Source organism: Sodiomyces alcalophilus (assembly GCF_042370955.1).
Source record: "Sodiomyces alcalophilus JCM 7366 unplaced genomic scaffold ACRALscaffold_10, whole genome shotgun sequence".
NCBI classification, from domain to species: Eukaryota; Fungi; Ascomycota; class Sordariomycetes; order Glomerellales; family Plectosphaerellaceae; genus Sodiomyces; species Sodiomyces alcalophilus.
Window position 1 is genome coordinate 381,100 of NW_027263541.1, and position 25,402 is coordinate 406,501.

Here is a 25,402-nt window from a genome sequence, read left to right on the forward strand (position 1 = left end):
GCGGTATCTTTAGCGGCCTTATAAGTGTTTTTCTATAGCTCGATTAGTAAAAAGCACTCGTCTCTCCTACTAATAACTAACTTACTTTAACGGTCTTAGTAACCCGGCCGGTCTTTATAACACCCTTTTTAGCAGGGGCAGCCTTCTTAGCGGCATCGTTCTTCTTAGGAGCCTATTTCTATCAGCACTTATATAGCTCTTCTAACCATTTTTAAGCTCGGCTTACTATAGTAAGGGAACGGAATAAAGAAATAAGAGTTAGTGATATAAAAAAATAAAGAATTATCGTTAAAAACCGTTAGAAAATCGTTAATAAGAAGGTTATTTAACTAAAAGAACTCGATTTTAGCCGCCGGGCTACTAAAAATATATATAGCGAGCTGTCTTCTAACTTCTAGCTTATATTACTCTTAGGTTACTATTATAGGCTGCCTGTTTGCTTTGTTCTGACTATCCCTTTCTCTTTTTTTTATATTATTTTGATATCTTTTTTAAACCTGTTTTTCCTTTATGGTTTTCTATTAAAACGGCTCTTTAAAGCTATTTTAACTATAGTTTAATTCTAGCCTAGGCGTATTCCGAGTGTTTTTAAATAAACAGCTCGAAATAGGGGGTGTGTTATATAACTAAATAAGTTATATAAATATAGCTATACCGATACGGCTACTTAGCTCGGTATTTAGTCTCCGAGCTCTTAGGCTATTAGCTACTAGAGCAGGTATGGCTTATAGATAAAACAGGCTACTAGACGGGGATTCCTATTGGTTATAGATAGCCGAGGCACAGCCTATATATAGCTTAGCCTCCTACGAGCCTGAGGTGTGGAATTAAGGCAATCTATTATATCTCTATAGCTCGGTTCGGTTAATCATAGCTTCTTGTCATAGTAATAATCCGTCTCTGGACTAATAGAATCGCGAGTTCTGAACCGGGATAATCTATTGTGACAGATCACGTGATAGGTCACGAGATAATCCATATTAAGCACAGACCACGGGTCGAGCGCCCTTAGTCAGCCCCTTAAGTCTACAACGTACGAGCCTCCCTCCCTTTTCCACCCCTTTTCCACCCCTTTTCCACCCCTTTTCCCTCCCTTTTCCCTCCCTTTTCCACCCCTTTCCACTCCTTTTCCACTCCTTTTCCACCCCTTTTCCACCCCTTTTCTACCCCTTTTCTACTACCGTTTCTAGCTTTATTAGCCTTACGATATATAGAGCACGTCGCCCTGCCCTGCTCTAGGAGGGCATTAAGGCGGTAGGAGTGGTACCAGGCGTTAGGCTGATGGGTATGTCCATAGTTGTGAATGGCCTCACTTTGGGTGCTGCTACTGATAGGGATTAAGATCTATCAATCAACTGATCAATCAATCAACTTCATGACGCCGAAAGTATCAATCAGTCAATTTCATACCTGCGATGTGATTTGATTGATGCAGACACAATAACAACACAGTCGAATTCACCCCTTTAATCAACAGCTCTGCCTCCGACATGATCTGGACAGCTCTAATCGGAAGCCTCTTCCACTTTACCCATGTACTCTATGAGACCCTCAACAGATCAGACCGTATTGATCACCCTCTTCCAGCTCCATGTCCGTCTTCGACTGTTGTAACGTCCAGTCTACGCAAGTGTTCGATTCTCTCAAGGGTCATCACCAAACCACCCTTCGTAGTCAAACTCAAAGTCCGTTGCACCGTCCCAGAGCACATACAAACTCTCCAACATCGCCTGCTCGTTTTGAACACCAGAGTTTCGAATGACCTCATCGCCATCTTCACGGAGTCTCCGCATAAAGTCCCTTGTCCGACTAATCATGTGATCTATGTGATCGCGGAACCATCGGTCCAACATGTGTTCGAGGTCCGGATTACGATAGCCGTTGTTTCGGGCCTCCTGGGAGAGCAGGGCCATCTCCGCCCGCAGAGCGCGGTACGCTTCACGGGCCTGGGTGCGAACGGTGGAATCGGCCAGGTACTGAAGGACAACGAGGGGCTGTCGGACCCCGTCTACGAAGCTCTGGAAAGATGCACTGGTCCTCTGAGCGAGGTATCCCTCCAGAGTAGACTCGGATACCGGGCTGTCTCCACCCCACATGTTCAGTTTGACGCTGTTGAGGCCCGCGGGGGCCAGCACAAAGGGCGCTGTGTTCCGCCTGGTGCCTAGGGTGCTGAAGATGCGGTCCATGGGGGTAGTTTTACGGTTGAGCGGCTGGATGGACGGGGGATACGGGATGCCGGCCAGGTTTTGCCAGATGCGGCCGTCGACGTGGTCTTCGAAACGCTCACCGCTGGGCAGGACGCCCGTGATGGTGGACCTGATGAACTGAGCGATCGTCTGCAGCTCGATGATGTGTTCCACCACCAGGTTATATTGCTGGTGGTTCGTTCGGTCGATCCCGTTCAGAGCGTCGACGTCGTAGTCCCAACAGCCCTGAGAGCTGTAGCCGATGGCTCTCTGCCAGAGTGAGTTGCTGCTGGGGACGCTGCCGATGCTATAGTACTGTATGTGGGCAAACCGTGTAAGTAAAACGGGGGGGGACAGCACGAGCAACGATGGGAGCTGGATGCGCAACTTACCGCCAAGGAGACAATGGTGAAGATGAAGACTAGCCCGTCTGGATCCATTTCCATGATGTTGAAAGACCGACTGCTAGCAAGGATGGTGAATCCACGGTCGTCGTCGTCGTCGTCGTCGCCCACAGACACCAATTGCAGAGAGCTGCTGGAAGTATTAGACGTCTGGCGACGCTCATGGTCCACGGCGGCATGTGGAAGGCTGTCGACAAGGTCCAAGCCCTCGTCCTCGCCGGCGGCTCGATTCCCCGAGGTCTCGTCCTCTCGCTTGCAAAGCTCGGAGATGCAGCAGTGCGCGCCTTGGCACGTGCACTTCAAGTTGTTTTTGCCGCCGACGAGGTTGTCAAAGGTTGTCAGGCCGCAGGTGAGCCGCCTGGGAAATTTCGAGGATCCAAGACGCAGGGCGGCAGAGTTGGTCTTGGCAAAGTTGCGCACGTCGTTGATGCCGAGGTGCGCGTATCGGAGCCCGATGCGACTGTTCCATACGTCCGTGGTAGACTTGGCCGCCGTGCCGTACACGATGTCCTTGATCTTCACCTTGACGTACTCCTGGGCCCTCCACAGCGCGTCGTCCTCGTTGCTGTCTGTCGTGCACTCGGCGCCGGCCTCCAGGAAGTAGTTGAGGTAAAAGTCAAACTCGTCATCTAGGTCGTTGTATCGCTTTTCGATGGTCTTGTAGCCCACGTCGCAGCAACGAGCGCGCGCGCCCTTTTTGCACGAGCCACCCCCGTGATCGAGCGCCAGGGGCGTCTTGCCCGAGGGACACCCTCCCATGCAGGTCCCGGACTTCAGGTTGCTGGGGATGATGCCGAAGTTCTCGGACCATTCGCAGTTTTCCCAGTGGAGATGCTCCCGGTTGTCGTAGCAGCAGTACTTGCGCCTGGAGCTGTCTTTGCAAAAGGCGCCCTGGCTCCCCGAGGACGAGCTGAAGAATTCCGTCTGACCGGTTCCACACGAGCCGTCACCGCAGTCGGGGAACTCATACGACCAGGTGCAGGCCGCGTGCGCCTTGACGGCATCGGAGGATCACGTGCAGCCGGCGACCTGATACGCATTCTTCTTCTTGCAGTGCTGATTGTTGGACCCGATTTCGAAGATGGGCGCGCTGTCCGTGTCCTCGTGGTTGCAGTTCCCGTTGTTGTGTCCCCACCAGCCGCACATGGGACCATCCCAGCCGGATGCGCCCGGCGGGCAGCAGAGCCATCGGGTGCCGTAGCCCTCGCAGCCCTGGTTGTTGCCCATGATCTCGCCCTCGCGCGCGCCGCCGTCGCCGCGCCGGACGTGGTGCCAGCCGCTGGGGCATCCTTCCATGCAGTTGGACCACTTACACTGGTGGTTGACGGTCGTGTGCTCGTCGTACCCGTCTGTTGACGACCCGAGCGCCACGGGGCGTTTGGCCGCCTCCCGGATGGCTTCGGAGAAGCGTCCATCGGGCGTGTCGTGAGAGACGGCCCAGACCATGATACCGCCGAGGCATTGCTTTCGCACAAAGTCGGCACGCATCGCGAGGGTTTCCTCGTCGTCGTACGCAACCCAGTTGTTGCCCCACGAGAGCGTCTTGACTGCTTCTTCCTCGTGGAGGACAGGTTCGGCACCCGTCTCCTCGATGATATCCATAATCTCGTTGTTGAGGACGACGCTGATCTCCCGACTGCAGGGCTGGCTGGGCGCACCAGAGACATACTCGCAGCCGGGGCTCATGCATGAGGGATTCGCCACGGTGAAGGCGCGGCCGTAGAAACCAGTGCCGAAGACAATCTTGGAAGGCGAAATGTCGTTGCGCCAGAAGAGGTCCATGGAGTCTTTCAGCTCGGTGAGGTTAGTGTGCGCGTTGAGATAGGGGCCCGTCCACTGGTTAGGCATATCCCAAGTGCCGTGCAAATCGTAGCTCATACTAGGAAGCAAGTTATCAGCATCTGATAAAGCCAAAGTATTTACACCCCGTGCCTCTAAAAGACCTCCAGGGGAAGAAGCATAGTTCACTTACATGTTGAAAAAGTCCACGTGGGGCTCCAGTCCTTTGATATCAAAGTGCTGGAGATACCAAAAAGAGGCCGGGACGGTAATCGAGTATCCAGATCGGGACGTCGTCTTGAGGGCCTGCTTCAAGCGCTTGGAAAAGGTGACAAAGTTCTCGTAGTCCTCGCCACGGCCGCCCCGGTCATCGGCCACGGGGTACTCCCAGTCGAGGTCGATGCCGTCAAAGTCGTACTTTTGCAAGAACTTGATGACCGACTTGATGAACTTGTCCATGTTCTCCGTGGTTCGCGCAACGTCGCTAAAGGTGGTCCGCGTCGGGCCTGGGTCGTTGAACGTCCACCCGCCCACGGCGATGTAGGTACGGAGGTTGGGATCAGACAGCTTGAGGGTGTTGAGGCGCTCGTACAGCTCAATGTCGGACTTTGCCGCCGGCTGGATCTCCAGCGTGTTGGGATTAATAGTGGCAAAGGCAAAGTTAAGGTGTGTGTAGACACCCCTGGGGATCTGCTCGGGGTAGAACGAGTGGCATGGCCGGTTGGGAGCCCAGCCCTCGTAGTAGCCGATGACGCGGGTGAGGCCCCTGTCGTCAACGGGGCAGCTGGGTCTTTTGGGCTTGTTGTTGCCGCAGAATTCTTCCGTGGTGCCGCAGAAGCCATGCTTGGAGCAGCAGACTAGGAGGTGCGTTCAAGTTACGTTAGGAACAGTTGACCCGAAGAAACAGACCACGACGACACTCACCATTCAAGGGGCACTTGTCAAATTTGACATAGTCCTTTCCGAGACCGCCGGGGTCACAGTCTGCCTTGCTATCGCAGTTGTTGACACAGTTGTCTTGGGCGCAGACTATTCAAGGTTGCAGTCGTTAGTTATGTCGTTTCTCTCACGATACATGCACGTATATAAAAGAGACTTACAGTCCTCGCCATATCCACAGTAGCCAAACCTGGAGCAGCAGCCTTGTGCGCAGGGCTTGTTGGCATTACACTCCGTCTCGGGGGGCGTCCAGTCACAGGTGCTCTGGCAGCCATCGCCGCAATGCGCGCCGCTCTCGCCACAAAACCCGTCTCTGGAACAGCAGCCAATCTCACACAGCTTGGTGCTGCTGCACTGCGTGGCCGGGGGCTCGTAGTCGCAGGTGCTCTGGCATCCCGTACCACAATGCTCAGAGGTAGTGCCGCAGAATCCGTGCTCGGAGCAGCAGCCAATCTCACACAGCTGCGTCCTGCTGCATTGCTGAGCCTGTGCAAAGGTGACCAGGAAGAAAAGAAGAAACAGAAGAGGTAACAGAGAGGTGCGTAAGGAGAGGCTAGATTGCCATGTTGGCGGAACGGAGCGACGAGAAGCCATCTGGTGTCGATGGAAGGAGATGAGTCTTGCTAACTCCCCCAACGCTGGATAGCAACAGGACCAAACAATGAAAAGAGAGAAGTGCCGTAGCGTAGACTGTAGTGATCGAGTCCAAACCCGGAACGAGGGGATAGAAGGGCATACTAATGAAGCCCGGCATCTTTGCCAAATCACTCACCAAAGTGCTCGCATGCGTCCGAGCCTCGGGCCACTCATCAATCCAAAATCATGACTGGACCTGAGCTTCTCTACTCGTGCAAGGGCTTAGCAGAACTTCAACTGCCGGTGAGATGAGAATCCTGCGAACCCCCTGAACTCTCGTATACCTGAGTGCGTGGTTGGTCACGATAGTAGTCACGAGGGTCCTCTCGGAGGCACGGGGAGGAGCTAAGCCTCTATCAACCAGAAGTCTGACATACTCCACTCGTTGAAGAGTTTTTCTTTCTTTTCGTACCATGTTTTCATAGCCTTGTTGAAAAGTCTGTTGAATGGTGGCAACGTTTGACCCCGAAAGGCGGCTAGATCCGCCCCTGATATGGCTTTGTAATAAGAGCCGCGGCGCCAAGCTGGCCAAGAGACGATAATGCATCCTCCATGTGGGAGATCAGGGGTATCCCTATAAGCAGGGACCAGCGAGCCTCGGCTCTGCTGGAGAAATTAATACTCCGGCGGGCGCTCATAATAGACGACTCCATCAGGTGAACTCTTACAGGCTCAGAACTGTTATGCTGTAGGTGCTATAATCTGACTTTCAAGGGACTTTATGCCAAAGCGGGCTGTGCCGCAGAGATGCCGTTAGTAGTTTACTGCTAGTCCCTTAGACCCGGATCACGAGGGTTGTCCGTCTCCGTCAGGAAGAAATCTCTACCCTGCTACTGATCCCCAAGTCGGGCTGATTCTTTTGAGGATGAATATGTACTCTGTCCGTCACTCTCCTAAGCCATCGAGTTCAATGTTCTTCTTGGAAGTCCCGCCCAGCTCTGAAATCGCCTGTGAGCTGTGCTATTCTGTGCTGTGCTGTTCACATCCATTCCTTTATCACCACTCTCTTTGCTGATCATGGCTCGCCGTATACTAGGCGGCGGCGGATTATGTTCACTCTTGTTTTCCCTTTGTCTTTTCCTCGTCTTCACACAGTCTTTGGCAGCATCCCATTCTCATCATGGCCTCCACCGCGCTTATCGGCGAGTCGAGAGATCCAATTCTGCATCCAACAGCACGCAGAATCAAGATGAACTTGTACTCCAAGCACTCGACGTCCTTCGACGCCGCAACAAAGCCCGCGTCGCGCGCCCTGCGATGAACAACTATAAGCTCGCCGACTCTGATGAGCTGGCCGCGAACGCCACCCTCGCTGCACCTCTAGTCCTCGATGCAGCACACCGGACAGGAAACTCTACCCGGCGTGGGCGCGTCGAGAGAAGAACCGAAGACGAGACGGATGATTCCGCATCTCCGTACTCCATCTCTCCCGCGTTGGCCGAGGCTGCTGCACGCATGGCCGAAGCCAATCCTCAGGTGCCCGAGGGCAATCACGAAGAGCTCGCCCGCACGACCATCGAGAAGTACCGCCACCGCAGGGTCAATGACACCAACGTGCCCCCTCTGAAGCAGAGACCCCACGGACGTCTTGGGAGATACGGCGTGGGCGAGGGCTTCTCCCAGCTGCACTCTCAACAGCCACAGCCACAGTTCAGATCGACGTCTACGTCGTCCGAGACATGGTGGATGGCGCAGCAGGAACAGCTCGGCTCGGCCCCGTTTGCGCCGGCGTCTGGCTACCAGGTACGTTAGCATCTTGGTCCCTTTTGGGTTCTCAAAGTGAACGACAAGCCACTGACATGGAAACATCAGGTCTGGCGCAACGTCAAGGACTATGGCGCCGTGGGCGACGGCATCACAGATGACACGGCGGCCATTAACCTTGCCATTTCCGACGGGCAAAGGTGCGGCCCCGATTGCGGCACCAGCACCGTTGTCCCGGCCGTCGTCTACTTTCCTGCCGGGACGTACTTGGTCAGCTCGCCTATTATTCAATACTACAACACACAGTTCCTAGGCGACGTAAGTATCAATCTTTCTCTTACATGCTTTCATATGTCATGGCTTACACGTACCTTTCTAGCCCAACAATGTCCCGACCATTCTAGGGGCTTCCAGCTTTGTAGGCCTGGGTGTAATCACCAGCTCGCCGTATGTGTCGGAGAACGAGGGATGGTATCTCAACACGGCCAATTTCCTCCGCAGCATCCGCAACTTCAAGATTGATATTCGGTTGACGGATCCCACTGCCTATATCTGCGGAATTCATTGGCAGGTGTCGCAGGCAACTTCGCTTGAGAACATTGAGTTTTATATGCAGTTCAACACCGACAATCCGGACAACACTCAACAGGTATGTCCTCTTCCCCTGTACCAAGCGGCCGAGACGGTTCTTGGCTGACTTGATGATAGGGAATTTATATGGAGAACGGCTCTGGTGGCTTCATGGCTGATCTGACCTTTGTCGGGGGTAACTTTGGGTTAGTTTATCTTTGAACACTTTAATGCCCCTTGGATCCCCTGAACTGACAGCTCATAGCGCCTACTTTGGCAATCAACAATTCACAACGGATCACCTCGTGTTCGTCTACTGCTCCACAGCAGTTCAGGTCCATTGGGACTGGGCGTGGACCATGCATGACTTTATCATCGAAGGCTGCGGCAAAGGTCTCAGCATCGTTGGAGTACGTTGTTTCTTCCATCACTCCGACCGGGGACAGATTGCTGACTATTCATTCCAGTGGGATCCCAACGCGCAGACAGTAGGCTCTCTCGCCTTAGTGGACTCGATCATCGTCAACACGGATATTGCCGTCGAGTCGACGCTACGCAGCGAAGACGCCACGAGCTTCCTTCTGCAGAATATCGCCTTGTACAACGTCAGAGTAGCCGTCTTGGACGTGGGGACCGGCGAGACGCTGCTGAATGGCGGTGACAAAACCATTGACGGCTGGGGATACGGCCGCATAGTGGAGGGAGGCGCCGAGTCCACCTTTCAAGATGGTGGCCAAGTCCCTCCCATTCAGAGGGTGGAAGCCTTGACGGGCGAGGCTTATGAGAACCAGGTGCCTAACTTGTATGCACGTCGAAGACCAAAGTACTACAACGAGCCGCTGAGCAATATCATGAACGTCAAGGCTCTGGGCGCCCAGGGCGATGGCCAGACGGATGATACGGCGGTGCTCAACGCCATCCTGGCCGGTGCCGCCAATACCTCCAGCATTGTGCACTTCCCGCATGGTGTGTACAAGGTGACCGATACGCTCCGGGTGCCTATCGGCTCCCGCATCATCGGCCAGGCCTGGTCGCAGATCATGGGCACAGGGGCCAAGTTTGAGAATGAAGATGCGCCGCGTCCCGTGGTCCGTGTGGCTGATCCGGGCGACGTTGGCATCATTGAGATCCAGGACATGCTCTTCACCGTGTCTGGACCAACAGCCGGTGCCATCGTTCTCCAGTGGAACGCCCAAGAGGCGACGCAGGGCTCTGTCGGCATGTGGGACTCGCACATCCGCGTCGGAGGTGCAGTTGGTTCGAATCTCCAAGCATCCGACTGCCCCAAGCAGACTGGTGGAGCCATCAAGTCTGAGTGCAAGGCAGCGTCTCTCATGGTCCATCTGACCAAAGGCTCGACAGCTTACCTTGAGAATGTCTGGGCCTGGGTCGCCGACCACGACCTCGACACCCCCGATAGGCAACAGGTCAACGTTTATGCCGGCCGCGGTATGCTGATTGAAAGCCGCCTGGCGTACCTCTGGGGCACCTCCTCCGAGCACGCCACCATGTACCAGTACCAGCTCGCCGGTGCCAGGAACATCCTCATGTCGACCATCCAGACGGAGACCCCCTACTTCCAGCCCATGGGCAACAACCCAGCACCCTATCTGCCGGGCCTCTTCCCTGAAGACCCAACCTTCAACCACTGCGAGACGGGTGACCAGGACTGTAGAATGGCCTGGGGCGCACGCATCGTGGACTCGGAGACTGTGTACATGCTAAGTGCAGGCGTGTACTCGTGGTTCAACAACTACGGCCAGTCCTGCCTGGACACCATGGACTGCCAGCAGCGGGCCTTTGAGGTCGAGCAAAGCTATGACGTGTGGCTGTACAACCTCTGCACCAAGGGTATTGTTGAGCTCATCTCGCCTCACAATGATGAGCCCACCATGGCAGCCGATAATCAGAACGGAGCGCTGTCGTCTGTGCTCGCGTGGCTTCGTGGGGCTAGAGAGACGACCGGGCCGCGCGACTTCCCTGGCTTCCGCGTCTATGAACCGGAAGACGTGGAGTTTCTGCCCGCTGCCGACGATGTCTGCAAGATGGCGCTGACGGGGTTGATCAAGTGTCACGACGAGGTGGAAGATTTCCAGAGCCCCCGCTACCGGGGGTCCCTCGAGAACGCAACGCTGACCGACCTCGTTTGTCAGTCCAGCTGCGGCGAGAGCCTGTCCAGCTGGGTATCCGTCGTGCAGCGGGTCTGCAGCGCCGACGCCACGGGTGACGGTCCGCCCATCCTCCACGGGGCGCGCATGTATGCCGGATGGAACGAGACGTGCCTGCTGGACCCGACCACAGGGCGAAACTGCAACGACGTGGTGGACGATTTTACCCCTGTGGCTTCGATTGAAGAGATGCCGCATGCGGAGCTCTGCTCCTTCTGTCAAGTGGAACGACTGGCCATGATGCAGCGAACGCCTTACTCGTGGTACGACGACTTTTGGAAGAGCCAACTCGAATGCATCTACTCGACGTGCGACATGTCTGGCGACACGGACGTTCTGCTGCCCGATCTCAACCTCCCCGACAATGGCCGCGACTCGACTTTCTGTCTTACGGAGGAATGGTACACAACAAGCCGAGACGGCGAATCCTGTGAAGAGATTGCCTGGGCACACACGACATCGTCTGCCGCGCTGTTCATGGCTAACCAGCTCCGTATCATCTCTTGCGCTGCCGAGGACCCGATCCCTGCCGGCACCGAGCTCTGTATCCCGCCCAGCTGCGGCACGACCTACATGCTACAGGACGAGGACACATGCGCCAGCATTGAGCGCAACTCGACGCTCTCCCTGAAGCATGGCGATGTCGCGCGATACAACCCATGGGTCGGATTCGAATGCGCCTTGCTGCAAAACATCAGTCTCTCGTACGGCACCGTGCTCTGTCTTGGCCCGCTGCTTGGGGATCACGAGCTTGACATCCCCGGTGGCGGAGACACCACAAAGCCCCCGGTTCAGGATGGATATTCGAGTGTCATTGTTCCTCCTCCGGAGGATGCGGACGTCGCAGAGGGTACTACGCCATACTGCGGCGTATGGCATGTTGCGTCGGCTCAAGATACATGCGTCACTGTGTGTATGGAACATGCTATCACAGCCAACCTCTTGATGCAGGTCAATCCGTCGCTCGGGACGGATATGGAGGAGTGCACCTCGGAGCTGGAAGTGGGTGTGACCTACTGTGTGGCGCCTTACTATGACTGGGAGCATTATGACGACGAGGAGGACGATTGATTCCTTTGAGTATAGCAAGCCATGAATAGACTGCTGTGAGATGCTTATGCTGTCTAGTATCCGTCCAAAGACCAGGAGTTAAAGGAGGAGAGCCTGAAGTTATAATCATCCTTCATCGTAAAATGTATGTACAAGCTATATTCAATGAATTTGGCTTGCCAGAGTAGAATGAACATGGTATCCCGCTCCTGTCCTTGAATCACCCGCCTCCTGTTCAAATTGGAGATGCGAACAGCCTGCGAGGCATGAGCATTGAAAGCATTCGTCATTTGTCTTATTTGAGTATTTTTGCCGTACTGATCTGTGCATGAGTTGATTTGAGACGCGAGTTCGAAGAGAGCACAGTCTGTCCAAAGGCAAAGGCAGAAAAAGGGGGAATAGGGGTAATAGGAGGAATAGGGGTAATACGAAAAAGGGGTACAGTGTCGCACGGCTTGAGTTTACGATTACTCACTGTATCTAGGTACGTACGTATCTGTCTCTCGGCGGCTTATTAATCCGCCCAAAGTTACCTTACCTACCTATCTACTCAGTAGGTAGGTACCTACAGGGCCACCTTCAATCGAGACTCGCTTCAATACGTGCTTTTGTTTACCCCTTTTCAACCAGTCTAAGACCGGTTTGCACACCAGCCACCATGTTCGCCCTCAGCCCACACCCTCCGGCCGAGTTAGACGACTCGCTCGGAAGCTTCTTCCACCAAGTTCCACGAGACTTGCGTCCAGGAAACCCGGAACGTCCATTCTGGGACCCGTGGCAACACACGATATCCCTCTACGGCTTTCGGTGCACATCAGAAGAGTACCACCACGAAAAGTGCTGGGGGTGGACCATCCTCCGCACCTCCTACGATGACGATGAGGCGTTCACGCAAGCCGTCGCCGCCATTCACAGGCTGGCCCTGGTTCGCCTCGAGGACGAGTACCGCGAAAGCAGGACGCGTGGGAAGCCGGACAACGACGACATGAACGCCGTGAATGAGAAACTCGATCAAGTGCCGGGCCACCCAAACTTGAGAAACTCTATTAAAAAGGCTTGGAATGCGATGGTCGGGCCCGCTCGTGATGCTCTGCCGGAGGGAGAGCCCTTCACGCCCGACTGGGTTATCACGCACGAGCTGGTGCGACGTTATCACAATATTGTCGTGCAGGACAGAAAAGCCTTAGACGGGGCCGACGTAGTCGAGGCCTGGGAGTACGCCCACGCCTTGGACCTCCAGGAGCGAGAGTGGGGCGCCCGCGGCCAGTTCTTCATCTACCTCGACAAAGAATCCATCCATCGCCTCGCGCAAGCACCAAGCCAAGAAGAGCTGGCGCGCATGGCCCCTGATGAGCGGAGCAAGACCGCGTGGCACTACTGGGTCAAGGCTGTCTCGACCTCTTGCCAAGTGACGGAGGACGGTGACGACACGGACCAGATGCTGGACTTGCCCGAGGGAAGGAGGCGGTTGAGGCTATATGACTTTTTCGAGACATTCATACACCTCTGCCACCGGAGCTTCGACCAAATGGGTATTGAGGGATATGGTCGTGAGCGTTTTGTGTGGCAGGAGAATCGGGAATGGGAGTTATGTGAGAACTTTCAGGGTCCTTTCATAACGACGTACTGGTTGACGGAGCTGTATGGAGAGGTTTCAAAATACGCCTTGTGATCTTAGGGGAATATACTTATCGAGGCTCTGTCGCTAACGGAGCAGCGACACACGAGCTCTCGTTGTAGCTACGAAGTACGTACGAAGTATACGAAGTAATGATGTACCGCGATCCAAGCACCTAGGTACACACGTCATAGGAAAACAACCATGACATCACGACCGACTCTTGTGTCATCATCATTCTTTTGTAGTTCCTCGACTCCATACTATCGATACATCACCAATAATCACGGCAAACCAGTTAGTAGAAGTACATTGATCGATCCTATATATGACATCTTTTCTCTCACTGCCATCCCTTCTTTGAACTCACTATCACCATCACCCATCGACGCAACAATTCCTCCTCCTAATCGTACATTCGTCATACAAACTCACCCTTCCCAATTCACATTCGCCATGTCGTCCATCATCCAGACCACCGTCCGCCGCACGGCAACCATGACCATGCCCATCCCCATCATCCGCACCGCCGCCCTCGTCTCCATCCCCCGGACAGCAACAGCAGTCACACGTTCCTTCACCACCTCGCCAACCCCCAACAAGTCCGCTACCGAGGCCGTCAAGGACAGCCTAAAGACCGTCGACCGCAAGGTCAGCGACAAGATTGTCGATGGCATCAACCTCGGCTGTACGTGTCTTTGCCTCCATGAATGAAGAGACGGATATTAACTACACTCCAAAACATAGCCAAGGTCGCCGAAAAAGCAAAGCACATGGCCGGCGACGTGGCCCACGACGCGACTCATGGCGAGATGGCCAGCAAAGCCAAGGGCAAGGCCGAGGAAATGGCTGGCCAGGCCAAGGGCAAGGCGTCTGAGCTCGGCGGCGAGGCCAAGGGCACTGTCCACGAAGCCGCCGGGAAGGCCAAGGGTGCTGCCGAGGAGGTCAAAAAGCACATGTAAAAAGAACAGCTCGAGACTCGATTTTGGGCATTTCGACAAGTGGTGGATGCCCTCTCGTTGTCGGCCTTCTCTGTATATTAATCGCCGTGTTCGCTCATGTATCAACGTATTCAGCAGGAATGGAGTCTTAGGTTCATGAAGAGGATACATTGCCGCTCAAAGACAAACCAATGGAACTGACTAGCCTGGCCATCCTACACAAATGATACACATGGCTAACTAGACACTCTGGGTCGTCAGTTCATACCCACCCCGTTGATATCAAAATCAAATCACATCACGCACGTCCACATCACAACGAAGAAATGTACCGACGTAACCGCCCCCCAACCCTTGCCCGAGTCCCCCACCCCATACTACCCGTCCGGCCACAAGACCATCCGGGGTTGCAGGGCAGCTGACAGGACTCCGAAAGGCCGGGAAAGCAAAAGGTCAAATTCGCAAGCCATGAGGCTTCCAAACCACCCTAAGCCCCCTCCCGTAAAAAAATCCCTGCCAAAAGATACCCCGAAAGGTATCTCGAGGAAACGTCGGCTTCGCCACAGGACGCGTTGCCCGCCTTGCCAGACCTGGGTCGCAGAGAACCCAGATCTGGCCACGGAGGGCTGCCATCGCTGCGACATGTTTGATTTCCCGCTCGGAATACAGAGCTGGTTCAAGGATGAATCTCGCCTTGTGCTCCACCTTGCCCTGCGGGTTTGTTTGGGTCTCTTCTTTCTTCTTCGTTGGCCTCAACACGCACATCACCTCATGCCGTCGCGGCTCGTGGAGACGACAGCATAAGCATAGGATAAGCAAACATACCGCCAGTCTGGGGAATGGGAACCGGGATGGCCGGGATGGCCGGTTGACCATGGGTATCGTACACTCGTCGTCTGTCGCGTCTAAATGTCTTAGCCCTGTTTCGTCAGCCAGCCTGGTATTGCAAATCGGCCACGTCTCAAGAACAGGTCTCAATCCTCCCCAATCCCCCCAACCTTTCTCTCTCCCCTATCATGACTCCTCAAAGAGAACCTTCTTCCGTCCACTACCCCTGTGGTCTTCCATGCTGTCCAACGCCCGGTCAATCTCCATTATGTCCAGCATCTCGGCCTCAATGTCGCGACCCTCGACGTCATCCTGTGCGTCGGCCGCCGCATCAAGGTCCGCAAACCCAAACGCTGACCTGGGCCGGCCAATGGGAAGCGTAAAGTCGTGCGTCTGGTCCCCCTCCTCGTGGGTGTCGCTGGCCCGATCCGTGTCCCCCTGGCCGCCTGGTCTCAGGCCACGCACGCTTCGTCTCTTGCTGACGCTAAGGTTGAACGACACATTCCTGGGCTTATCGGGCCGCGGGTGCACAATGATGGCCGAGGGCGCCTCGGCTGGGGCGCCTCGCCGGTCGCTAAAAAGTCGGCGCCTCGTCGATACGATGCCGGCAGCCTTGGTCCCGCCACCCTCTTCCGCCTCGCGGACAATGACCAACCGCGTCTCGCCCTGGACGAGCACTTCGACCCGGAGACCCCCGTCGTTCTCCTGGAGCTTCGCAAAGTTGACCGCCGCACCTACGCCGCAGCAATGCTCCCCGAGCAGGCCGGTGCTGAGGTCCTGGAGCCGAATCATCCGCGTCGGCACCGTGCCGCTGAACAGGTTCACCCCGCCGCCTGCGCTCCTGCGCAGCTGAGCGTCCCAGAACCGGTACACGGCCGGGATGACGGAGACGTTGTCGAGGCCGCCGATCCACAGCACGACGCTTTCGTCGCCGGATCCCGACCCCGAGCTTATCGCGGGCAGGGGCGTAACCACAATTCCGCCCCGAACACTAGCAAGGCGTTCGGGTGCGGTCACGGCACTGAGCGACGCAGCCGCATCCCGGCGAGTGTGCGGCGTCATGGGCACGAAATCTCCACCCGGCTTGGAACCGACATTGGTACCACGCAGGGGGCTGGTGCCTTCCACATGGCCCGTCACGCTGAACTTGGTGAGCGCAGCACCTTCGACACCGGAGCTTTGCTTGCCCAGGATGGTGGCACCCAGGGGGCTCGCGCCCTCCACGTCCCATATGCCCCATGTGCCGTCGGCCATGAGGACAAATATGGCACGTCCGTGTGCGATCCACGCTGCGTCGAGGATGGGTTTCCTCGTCCCGGTGGGGCGCACAAACGGCTGGTACAAGGAGAGGAGCCACGAGCCCTTGGAAGGAAACGGACCGGTCGCTTGGTCATCGGGCGGCAGGCAGGGGAGGGCGTAGTCGTAAATCCGTACGGGGTGGATCGAGGCAACGACGAGGAGTTGCGACAAATTCGCCGGGTTGAAAGAGATTCCCGTCAGAGGGCTCGGCAAGAGTTCGGTCTGGAATGGTTTGACACGACCGCTGTCCGCCTTGCCCGTCTTGGCATTCAGGCGGACGTCCCACAGACGCAGGACACCTGTGGCTTCCCGGTTATGGGAAGCGACGATGAGATGGGGCTGTGCTTCGGAATCAGACGAGCCGGCGTGCTCTTGCACTCGATCCGACGCGATCGAGTCTTTTTCGGGCTTTGCAAAAGTCAAGGCGATGCCATTGCTCTGCTTTGTCTGGCCGGTGAGCAGGGTCACGGCCTCTCCCCACGCGCCAGGACCCGCATTGGCGGTGAACAGGTTAGATCGCAGGTCGGGTCTCGCCTTGCTCTCGGGGCTCGGGGGAGACAACGGAAGAGAAATGAGGTAGACATCGGCGGTTGTGCAGGAGACGGCAAAGACCATCCTGCCTTGTAAGAGGTCGGCTCCGGGCCCTCCTACGTCTTCGGGTGAACAGGGGGTCAACTGCGGAACGGCGAGGTGGTGGGCCGGGGCGCCCAGAGACAGGTCAAGTGTCTGGACGATATCCGGGTAAGGCCCGTCAGCGGCATCGCCCTCAAACTCGGGCTTATCGACAAACGGGGCTGGGGCTTTGGGCTTGGGAGGAGGTTCGTCGTCGTCCGAATCGAGCATGATGATATCGGCGCTGCCATTTTTCTGGTCCTGTGGTGGTGCGGTAGGTTTCTTGGTCGGCTTGAACCGTTTCCCGCCACGCCATAGAATTCTGACACCGTTTTCGTGGGCATAAAGAAGGATAGTGGCTCCCTGGGGGGAGAGCACAGGATATGTCTTCACATCGTGGATGCGGTGGGGGAGGTTATATCTAGATGCCGGGAAGAGAATCAGCCATCGCGTTCGTCTCGTGACCAGTCGAGTCAAGCAGGGCACCATACGTAAGTTGGATATTCTGCGAGGTCTTGCGTATCCGGGGTGTGGGTTGCCGAGACCCCATGGCGAGTGTTTTGTGCTGGTGTCGGATCGGAAAACGAACGGTCGTCGCGGGAGGTGGGAGACGTGAAGGGGGTTCAAGGCTGGATGAGAGGTGGAAGCCGACGAGCACTCAGACACTACTCATGGCCGGATGATAACCATGCAAATCCAATGAGAGAGTACTAGTCTTTGGCGCGCGGGATAGAGGTAGATGGCGGGTGGGCGGAAAGGAACTGATACGTTGACTAGGCGAGGTTGGAAGAAAATAGAGATCTTTGGCTTCAAAGCCAAAACGCGACGAGGCGTGAAGGAGCTTCCAGGTGGGGCTATACCACTGATCTGATTGGATAATAAGAGTCGTTGCTGTGCGGGTTCCTGGTACTGGGTGAGAGCTATTAGATAATTATAGCATCAGTAGAAGTATCCGGTACTTATTGGAAACGGATGGGGCTGACTAATCGTTGTCGGGTGTGAGAACAGCCCAGCGAGGTACGTACCACTGTACCAGTTGGAAAAGCCCAATCCTCAATGGGGGAATTCATGGAATAGATTGATAGATCCATCATTATTTCGGGAATTCAACCACTCGATTGAAGAGTAGAAATGGCTAATAATAGCTGATGAAATGGCGCGGGCATTAGGCTTCATAGAGAGCAGAAACAAGGGCGGTCGGCTTTAACCATTTGGTTTATGACTTTCGCTCGATTCTCATTAAGGAGGTCCAGGGACATTCAACTCTCCGTTATCCTTATCCAAGGTATCAATTAGTCATGTAAGCTTCCACAGGATATCGGATCCGGGTTATCACATCTGCCGGGCGCAGGGCAACTATATCGGACCTCTACGCCCGGTGCCGGAAGCAGGGAAACGTTAATAAGGACGCAGGGAAATATTTATCAGGATAGATAAAAGTTATATAAGTAAGGGTACCTCAAACGGATCGTATTTATATAGGAAAGTCCTTGTTTATAAGTACCTCCACTCGACCCCACAGGGGATCGAGTAGCTAATAGTTCCTTATAATTAACTAGTCCCCTTACGTAACTTCTACTAGGCTACTCCTAATCTTATATAGTAGCAACTACAACTACTGCTTTTTAGAGCTCCGGATAGCTCTATGATTCTGCCCTCCTTTTAAGCTTAACGAAGCTCTTCTTTTTAAGCCTATTCAGGCCTCCCTTTTTAAGCTTTTTAGCTCCGATTTTAACCGCCCGCCCGCCCACGATAAAGTCCGCCGGCGTTAAGCAGAACGATCTTTAACCTCTTTTACAGCCTAGCGGCTCTGTTTTTGAGCCTATCGTCAGCTCGCCTCTTCTTTAACGGCTTAAGCTTTAACTACGTTAACAGCTCGCTTTTTAGCTTAAGCGTTAATTCGTTAATTCGTTAATAACCGGCCGCCCCTTCCTTTAAGGCAGCTATAACTATTTACCTCCTTCCTTTTCGAGCCTTTTATACTAATTTTCTGCCTATAAGCCCTCCCTTCTTCTAGACTCTACCGTCTATTTTTCCTTTTTCCCCTTCTTTAACCTCTTTTTACCACGATTTTTTTACCTCTTTAGGCCTGCCTATGATATCCGAAAACGAATACCTCGCCTCCTTTAAGGTGCCTCCCCTTAAGGGCAGGAATAACTACGCCGAATAGACTATATTTGCCTAATATAGGGCTAAGGCCGCCGGCCTTTTCGATTATATTTAGGGGGATAAGATCGTTAAAGATAACCCTCTAACTATAAAAGACTACTTTATCTACCCTAGTTAGACCGCCGAATCCGCCGTTATAACCGCCGAATTAAGGAGAGCTAAGGTAAGGAAGGCCGGCGACTCTAAGGCTAAAGACACTAGTAACCTCGGCCTACCCGATATATAGCTATCCATAGTAAATTAAACCACTAAGACCGCCCTCCACGGGTATAAGCTCGAGACTTATAGGAAGGCCCGTATATTCGTCCTTTCCCTCCTGACTAATCCCCTCTAACAGGAGGTGGAAGATATCGTGTAACCCTAAGATATAATCCAGACCCTTAGGAAGTACGCACCCTCTAAGAATAAGATCCGGGCTATAATAATTAAGCAGGCCTTAGCCCTAAAGCTATAGGATTTCGGAAGTATAGCCGACTATCTCGCTAAGCATAAAGACTTCCGTTAGATCCTCGCCGCCGCCGGCGATAAGACCTATAGCAATAACATCATAGCCGCTAACGTTATTAACGGCCTTACCGGGGCCTATAACCGTTTTAAAGACTAATAGAATTTCTACCTCGATTAGTAGGCTAATAGTGATATTAACCTTTGGCTCCTGATTAATCGACTTATAAAAAAGGAGGAGGCTATTAAGTAACGCCGGAGCTCTTCTAGCCGTGGTGGCTTTTGTGGTAACGGATCCCGGGGAAATAACAGCGGAAATAATAACGGCGGAAATAATAACAGCGGAAATAATAACGGTAATAACGGCAAGGCTTAGGCTAATACCGCCTAGGATGATCGGAATAATAATAACGGCCAGGACCCCTATATAACGCCGGGCTGCCCTAAGCCTAATACCCACGGCACTAACTAATACTAGCACCGTAACGGCAACTAAGGAAATAATAGCGGCCGCGGCCGTGGCCGTAGCCGTAATAGAAATCGATCCAACAGTAACCGCTCTTCTGGTTCTTCCCCCAATAATAATAGCAATAGCTCTAGCAGCTCCGGCGGAAATCACGCCTATAACGCCTCCACTATAGTCTATAGGCACCGCTAAGGTCTTTAAGGACCTCGAAAAGCAGATAGAAAATAGCGGCATTTTCACTAGTTTTATAGCCTTAAAGGCTTCTCTTAAGCAGCTTAATAAACTATTTAATATATAGGTTCGTGGCACCCCTTTTAAAGGTATTAACGATTTATCGGAATATCACGACTATACTAAAACACCGGACTAGAATAATACTAGTACGGCCCCGGGCCTAACCCCGGGCCTATCGCCGGCTCCGGGACCCTAGCCCGCTTATAATAGTACCACCGTTTAGTATACGGTCCCGGGGCCGGCTATCTATTTAGACTATATCTATAAAGGTAATAAAGCCAAACGCCCGGCTTATTATAGCCGCTGGCTTTAGGACTCCGGCGCCTCCCTTTATTCTATTAGGAATTTTAACGCCTTTATTTACCACTTCCCTATTCCGCAGGACCTTAATTTCACTATTATTACGGCCAGTAGGACTATTAAGCCTATACACGGGGGCATCGCTAAGGCCGTTCTTTAAGGTCCTAATAGGACCGAAAAGGTAATTCTCCTCCGCCGGACTATCCTTATTCCGGGCCTCTATATTAATATTATATCCGGCGAAATAATATATAAAAGCGGTGGATATTTAGAACGCAACGTTATATTTAATAAGGATAGCGAAGGTATCGCCACTATCGACGTTTATAAGCGTGGCTTCGTCTTAAGCCAGCCCGGCGACCCTGCCGCCATCTTTTCTATTAAGCCTAGCTCCGTGATATCCCTCTAACTACTACCGGCTATGCAGGCAGAGCCGGCGCCTTTATCGCCTCTAGCTCCCACTCCTACTAGGGCCGCGCCTTCCTAGGCCTAGATCCAGTCCCGCCTTTAGCACTAACGGCTCGGTTATATTAATTACCCCGATCTTCGGAAGACCCTTTAACTAACGTTACCTTTATATAGCGTTAATTATAAGCGGCTTTATAGCTAGCCTTACGCAGTTTATAACCTCTCCTATAGTCTCCGTTATAGCCCTAAGGACCCTAGGCCCCGGGCCGCCTATACCGGCGAGGTCTAGCACGTCGATATCTTCGATATTAAGCCGCAGGCCGCCTCCGGCTACCGTTATAGCCTTCCTATTACTAATAACGCTACCCGGAAAAAAGGTCTTTTAACCTCTAAAACCAAGGCTAATCTAGCCCGCCTACTACTAAACGCCCTGCTTAATCATACTAACCGATAAGGCTAGCCTGTTCGTTATATGCATTCCGATAACGCCGGAGAATTCCTTAGTAACGTGCTTCGTTAACTACCTTAAGCTTAAGGCACCTCTTTTTTAACGAGCCCGCCCTACGGTTACGAGCAGAACAGCATAGCCGAACACGCTATCTAAGCTATCTTAGATAAGGGGAGGAAGATCGCTATAGGCGGTAATATCCCGCCTTTCCTTTAGGATAAAGTCACTTAGGCCGCCGTGTATATTAGTAATATCTCGGTATCCTTTATAGTTAAGGGCAAGACGCCCTATTAGGCCTATTATAACGATTTAGCCCCCGGCTATAATAATAAGCCTCCTATCTACTATCTACGGACCCTAGGCTGCCGAGCCTTTATTTATATCCTTCCCGAGAAGAGGGTCCGCTTATATAAGCTTAAAGCCCGAGCTAAAGAGGGTATCTTAATAGGATTTAAAGGGGAGTACCTATATCGAGTCTAGATTCCTGCCGGACTAATTAATAAGCCTAAGGGCCGCCTCGTTAATATACACTAACCGTATATATCTCTAGCTAGCTAATACTATAGAACCTATAAGAGGATTTAAGTTAGGTAACCTTAGGGTATAGTAAATAATATATAAATAGGATATATTCTTTAAAGGGGAGGGCGAGGTTCCCGCTCTATATAGTCACGGGGAAACCTTGGTCTATCTAGAACTTAGCTAGTGCTGGCACTAGTCTAGTACTATATAGGCTTTAGTGCCGGTATAGTGCTGGTATTAATCTAGCGCTATACGGGCTTTAGTGCCGGTATAGTGCTAGTATTAATCTAGCGCTATACAGGCTTTAGTGCCGGTATAGTGCTAATACTAGTCTAGTGCTATACAGGCTTTAGTGCTGGTATAGTGTCGGATAGTGGTGCGTAGTATATACCCCGGGAAGAATAAAGCCCTGCGTCCCGCGGGCTTTTAACTATGCTTTAAGTTTATATAGTCTAGCTCGGACTCGGCTATACCGATTATTATACTAGTAATATATTATAGACGTGGGCACTCTTTTTTTTTATTATTAAAAAAAAACTTTTATTATATAAGATAGCGCCTCTTTAGCACGGTATACTAACTCCGTGGGTTTTATGTCTAATATTAGTAAGTATATCTGGCTACCCGTCCTTCTGTTATAGAATTGCTAACTAAGGATATCGTAAAAAGGAAAATAAAGAAAGCTAATAATAGGAATGGTTTAGAATAACGAAGGGTATAGTAGGGCGTATACTAGATTATCCCGTTATATAATGCTCGATATCGTTTTCGTTTACTAGTATAGCCGGGTGGCTATAGGATAGTGATAGTAGGTTCCTTAGGCTTATCTGCTAGGATTCCCTATGCCTCTGGTTCGAGGCCTATAATAGCCGTCACGTTTTTCGCGGTGATCTTATTACGTCTAGCCTTAAACTCCGCCGGTGTTATATCGTATAACGCTAGGATGGCTTTATGGGCCTGGTTATTATAGTATTCCTAAATCGTTATAGCGTGGGAGACTAATATAATGCCTAAGTCGGGATCGTTAACGAAGCGTTACGTTATTATATCTTTTTTACTCTTCTTTAGCGAGCCGTTATTCTTTAGACGGGTAATATAAACCTAGGATTCTATACGCTAAAGTGCTACTAATAGTAGGAGGTCGGCGGTATTCTAGACGCTATTATTTATTATATACTATAAGATAAATTACTCCGCGAACTTTCTGGCCGGTAGGGGAAGTACCGCGCCGTGGGCGCGCTAGCGGATAATATAGAGCGTTTAGCCGCCCGTTATAAACTCCTTTATATAGGGCTAGGCCGAGGCGTTATATAAGCGGGATACGAAACTCTTAGCTGCTTAAATCTAAACCTTATCTTCGCCTATACGTTATAAGAATAGGCGCTTAGTAATAGGCAGGTTAGAGTTATCCGTTATAGGCCGCTTAATCCTGGCCGTGGGTAATAGCGTGAGCTGGTTAGAGCTTATAGTAGCGGCCGGCGGCGAGTTCTAACTAATCGATATATTAGTAAGTATATTTATTACGGACCGGATTAGTGGTGTGTTCTGTGTGGCTATGCTTTCTAGGTAGGCTCTGATTACTTTAGCTCGGGGTTAATGGGCGTTATAGAATAGTATTATGGCTGATAGGAAGCTCGCCTAATCTATCCTTCTATCCTTAAAGTGCCGGATAATAGCGATTATCTTTAAATTAAGCTTATTTGCCTAATTAATTATCTTAACTATATATTTATCGAAACTAGTAATACGCGGGTTAGTGGTTTGTTAGCGGGGGTTTATAATAGCAGAGGGCCTTAGTATAGGCGAACCCGTGGCGGTTATAGTGCTAGGCGTGGCTCTGGAGGCGCTGCCCTAGAGAAATTGCCTATTAGGGCCTCGCGGGGTATTATACCTGGCTATCACGAGATATTACTCGAAGCTCTATTCGGTTTAGGTTTACTATAAGATAATACGGCTATAATCTAATAAGAATTAGGGCTACGGATAGTTAAGTATTATATCTCTGGCTTCTTCCTTATTTACTATACGGTTAGCGATATCGTTTAGGGTAAAGATTGTTCGGTTAGTTCCTTTATCTTTAGGGTAATTGTAACCTTTTTATATAGCTTTTTACTAGTATCGGGTAATAGTGCCGCTATTATTATTCTTCTAGTCGGCGAAGGCTAGACCGATGGCTTATAGTTAGGTCTTAACCCCGTTCTTATCCCCGAAGAGGGAGATAGCTCGAAAGTAGCCGGCGAAGGGGAGTCCCTGGCCGTCCTTATCGCCTTTAAAGTAACGGTTAAACGAGTCTTATAGGGTCTAGTCCTTTAACTAGTGGATATTAGAAGGGTAAGCTACTATAAAGTATAAAACGTTAGTAGTTATTAGCTATAGATTAGGCGCTAGCGGTGGTAGGGGCGGATTAAGATAGGAAAATAAGGTATAATAGGTAGATAGAGCTAGGGCTAGGTTAATTATAAGGAACGTGCTAGTTATAATAAGGAATAATTACAAAAGGATAGCTAAGCGGATTATAGTTAAGATAGTTATTATGATCGCTTAATTATAGTAAAGGATTATAAGCGGCTAGTCACGAGTTATTTATAGAGTGAGGCCGAATAATTAAATTATCTAAAGCTAAGGAGAAAAGAAGGAAAGGGGAAAACTCTATAGGTGTCTACGACCTAAATATAATATCGCGGCGACCCACTAGGAGCATACTATAATTAGTCGGAAGATCCGGTGCTTTACCGGATTATCTCTATAGGGTTAGCCTGTAATATTACCCCCCTCCCCCCTCGGTGAGTCGTTAGTCTTCGGTGTGGGTTCGCGGAGCGTTATTATTTAATCGAATAACGCCTCTTTGTTAATTAAATAACGACCCTTAGTGGCTTTTTAATCCCGAATAACCTCTCTATTCGTTAAAGAGCGCTTAAGGTAGGCCTTTATAGTTATACGATTAATTAATATATTATATACGGCTATTATTATTATTTATAAACGGGTTGTAGGATCGTTCCTTTTATATAAGGAACCGATAGGCGTACCTTCCCTAACCGTGTAACTCGTTTATTAATAATACTAACTTTACTATTACCTCCGTTATCTTATTTTTTCTTCTTTTCTTTAATAATATCCTTTACTACTAGTAGTATATTTTTTATCGCCTACCACCCTTTTATACGCCGTTTTATCGTTCTAACCCTTTATCTCTCTCTCTAGAAGATATTTAAGTTTTTAGGATTATCTCCGGCCCCTAAGGCATATTTCCCGTTCTTCCTAAGAGCTTCGCGCGATATTTACTAACTTATATATATAATACAGGGGGCTAACGATAATAATAATAATAATACCGGCGAGGAGACACCTACTCCCGCCCTAGCTAATAAGGAGATCACTTCTCCTACCTCGGCTATAGACCGCCGCGCCTAGCTAGCCCGAGCCGCTAAGGCTAAGGGTAAGCGTTCTGCGGGCGAAGCTTCTATAATAGTTAAGAGCCCCGCGAAGCGCGCTCGTGGAATAAAATATCCTCCTAAAGGGACCCGTTTAGTCTTCTACTACTTTTACATAAAGGCTATTATAAATAGCTAGGATAGGCGGCGCTACTATAACTAGTCGGGACCCAGAGCGAGGATACCCGATCCTAAGTGCTATAATTACTTAAAGGGCGGTTATAGGTGCGTTCCTCCTCCGCC

General features: G+C 51.7%; 5 protein-coding genes across 5 annotated transcripts; 3 read left to right on the plus strand and 2 right to left on the minus strand.

Moving 5' to 3' along the window:
• Positions 1–1,643: 1,643 nt before the first annotated feature.
• ACRALDRAFT_1072943 (glycoside hydrolase family 18 protein) lies at positions 1,644–5,902 on the minus strand (the record flags this gene model as incomplete). The annotated part of the gene is made up of 6 exons (XM_071018045.1): positions 1,644–2,501; positions 2,579–3,583; positions 3,620–4,469; positions 4,563–5,226; positions 5,294–5,398; positions 5,470–5,902. 6 exons carry the CDS (start codon positions 5,900–5,902, stop codon positions 1,644–1,646), a joined length of 3,915 nt encoding a protein of 1,304 aa, XP_070871080.1.
• Positions 5,903–7,630: 1,728 nt separating this feature from the next.
• On the plus strand, positions 7,631–11,457 carry ACRALDRAFT_1058856 (glycoside hydrolase family 55 protein; the record flags this gene model as incomplete). Its single annotated transcript, XM_071015957.1, has 5 exons — positions 7,631–7,687; positions 7,757–7,966; positions 8,028–8,297; positions 8,357–8,424; positions 8,484–11,457. The coding sequence occupies 5 exons, from the start codon at positions 7,631–7,633 to the stop codon at positions 11,455–11,457; spliced, it is 3,579 nt and encodes a 1,192-aa protein (XP_070871081.1).
• A 616-nt stretch (positions 11,458–12,073) lies between these two features.
• ACRALDRAFT_1083636 (uncharacterized protein) lies at positions 12,074–13,220 on the plus strand. The gene has a single exon (XM_071019481.1). It carries the CDS (start codon positions 12,095–12,097, stop codon positions 13,106–13,108), a length of 1,014 nt encoding a protein of 337 aa, XP_070871082.1. The 5' UTR covers positions 12,074–12,094; the 3' UTR covers positions 13,109–13,220.
• Positions 13,221–13,558: 338 nt separating this feature from the next.
• Positions 13,559–14,016, plus strand: ACRALDRAFT_2114146 (uncharacterized protein; the record flags this gene model as incomplete). Its single annotated transcript, XM_071023665.1, has 2 exons — positions 13,559–13,742; positions 13,802–14,016. 2 exons carry the CDS (start codon positions 13,559–13,561, stop codon positions 14,014–14,016), a joined length of 399 nt encoding a protein of 132 aa, XP_070871083.1.
• A 993-nt stretch (positions 14,017–15,009) lies between these two features.
• On the minus strand, positions 15,010–17,284 carry ACRALDRAFT_1058857 (uncharacterized protein; the record flags this gene model as incomplete). The annotated part of the gene is made up of 2 exons (XM_071015958.1): positions 15,010–17,155; positions 17,226–17,284. 2 exons carry the CDS (start codon positions 17,282–17,284, stop codon positions 15,010–15,012), a joined length of 2,205 nt encoding a protein of 734 aa, XP_070871084.1.
• Between the last annotated feature and the right edge of the window lie 8,118 nt (positions 17,285–25,402).

Excerpts from the sequence above, each read along its gene's own strand:
- ACRALDRAFT_1083636 (XM_071019481.1), top strand. The coding sequence starts at position 12,095 with ATGTTCGCCCTCAGCCCACACCCTCCGGCCGAGTTAGACGACTCGCTC.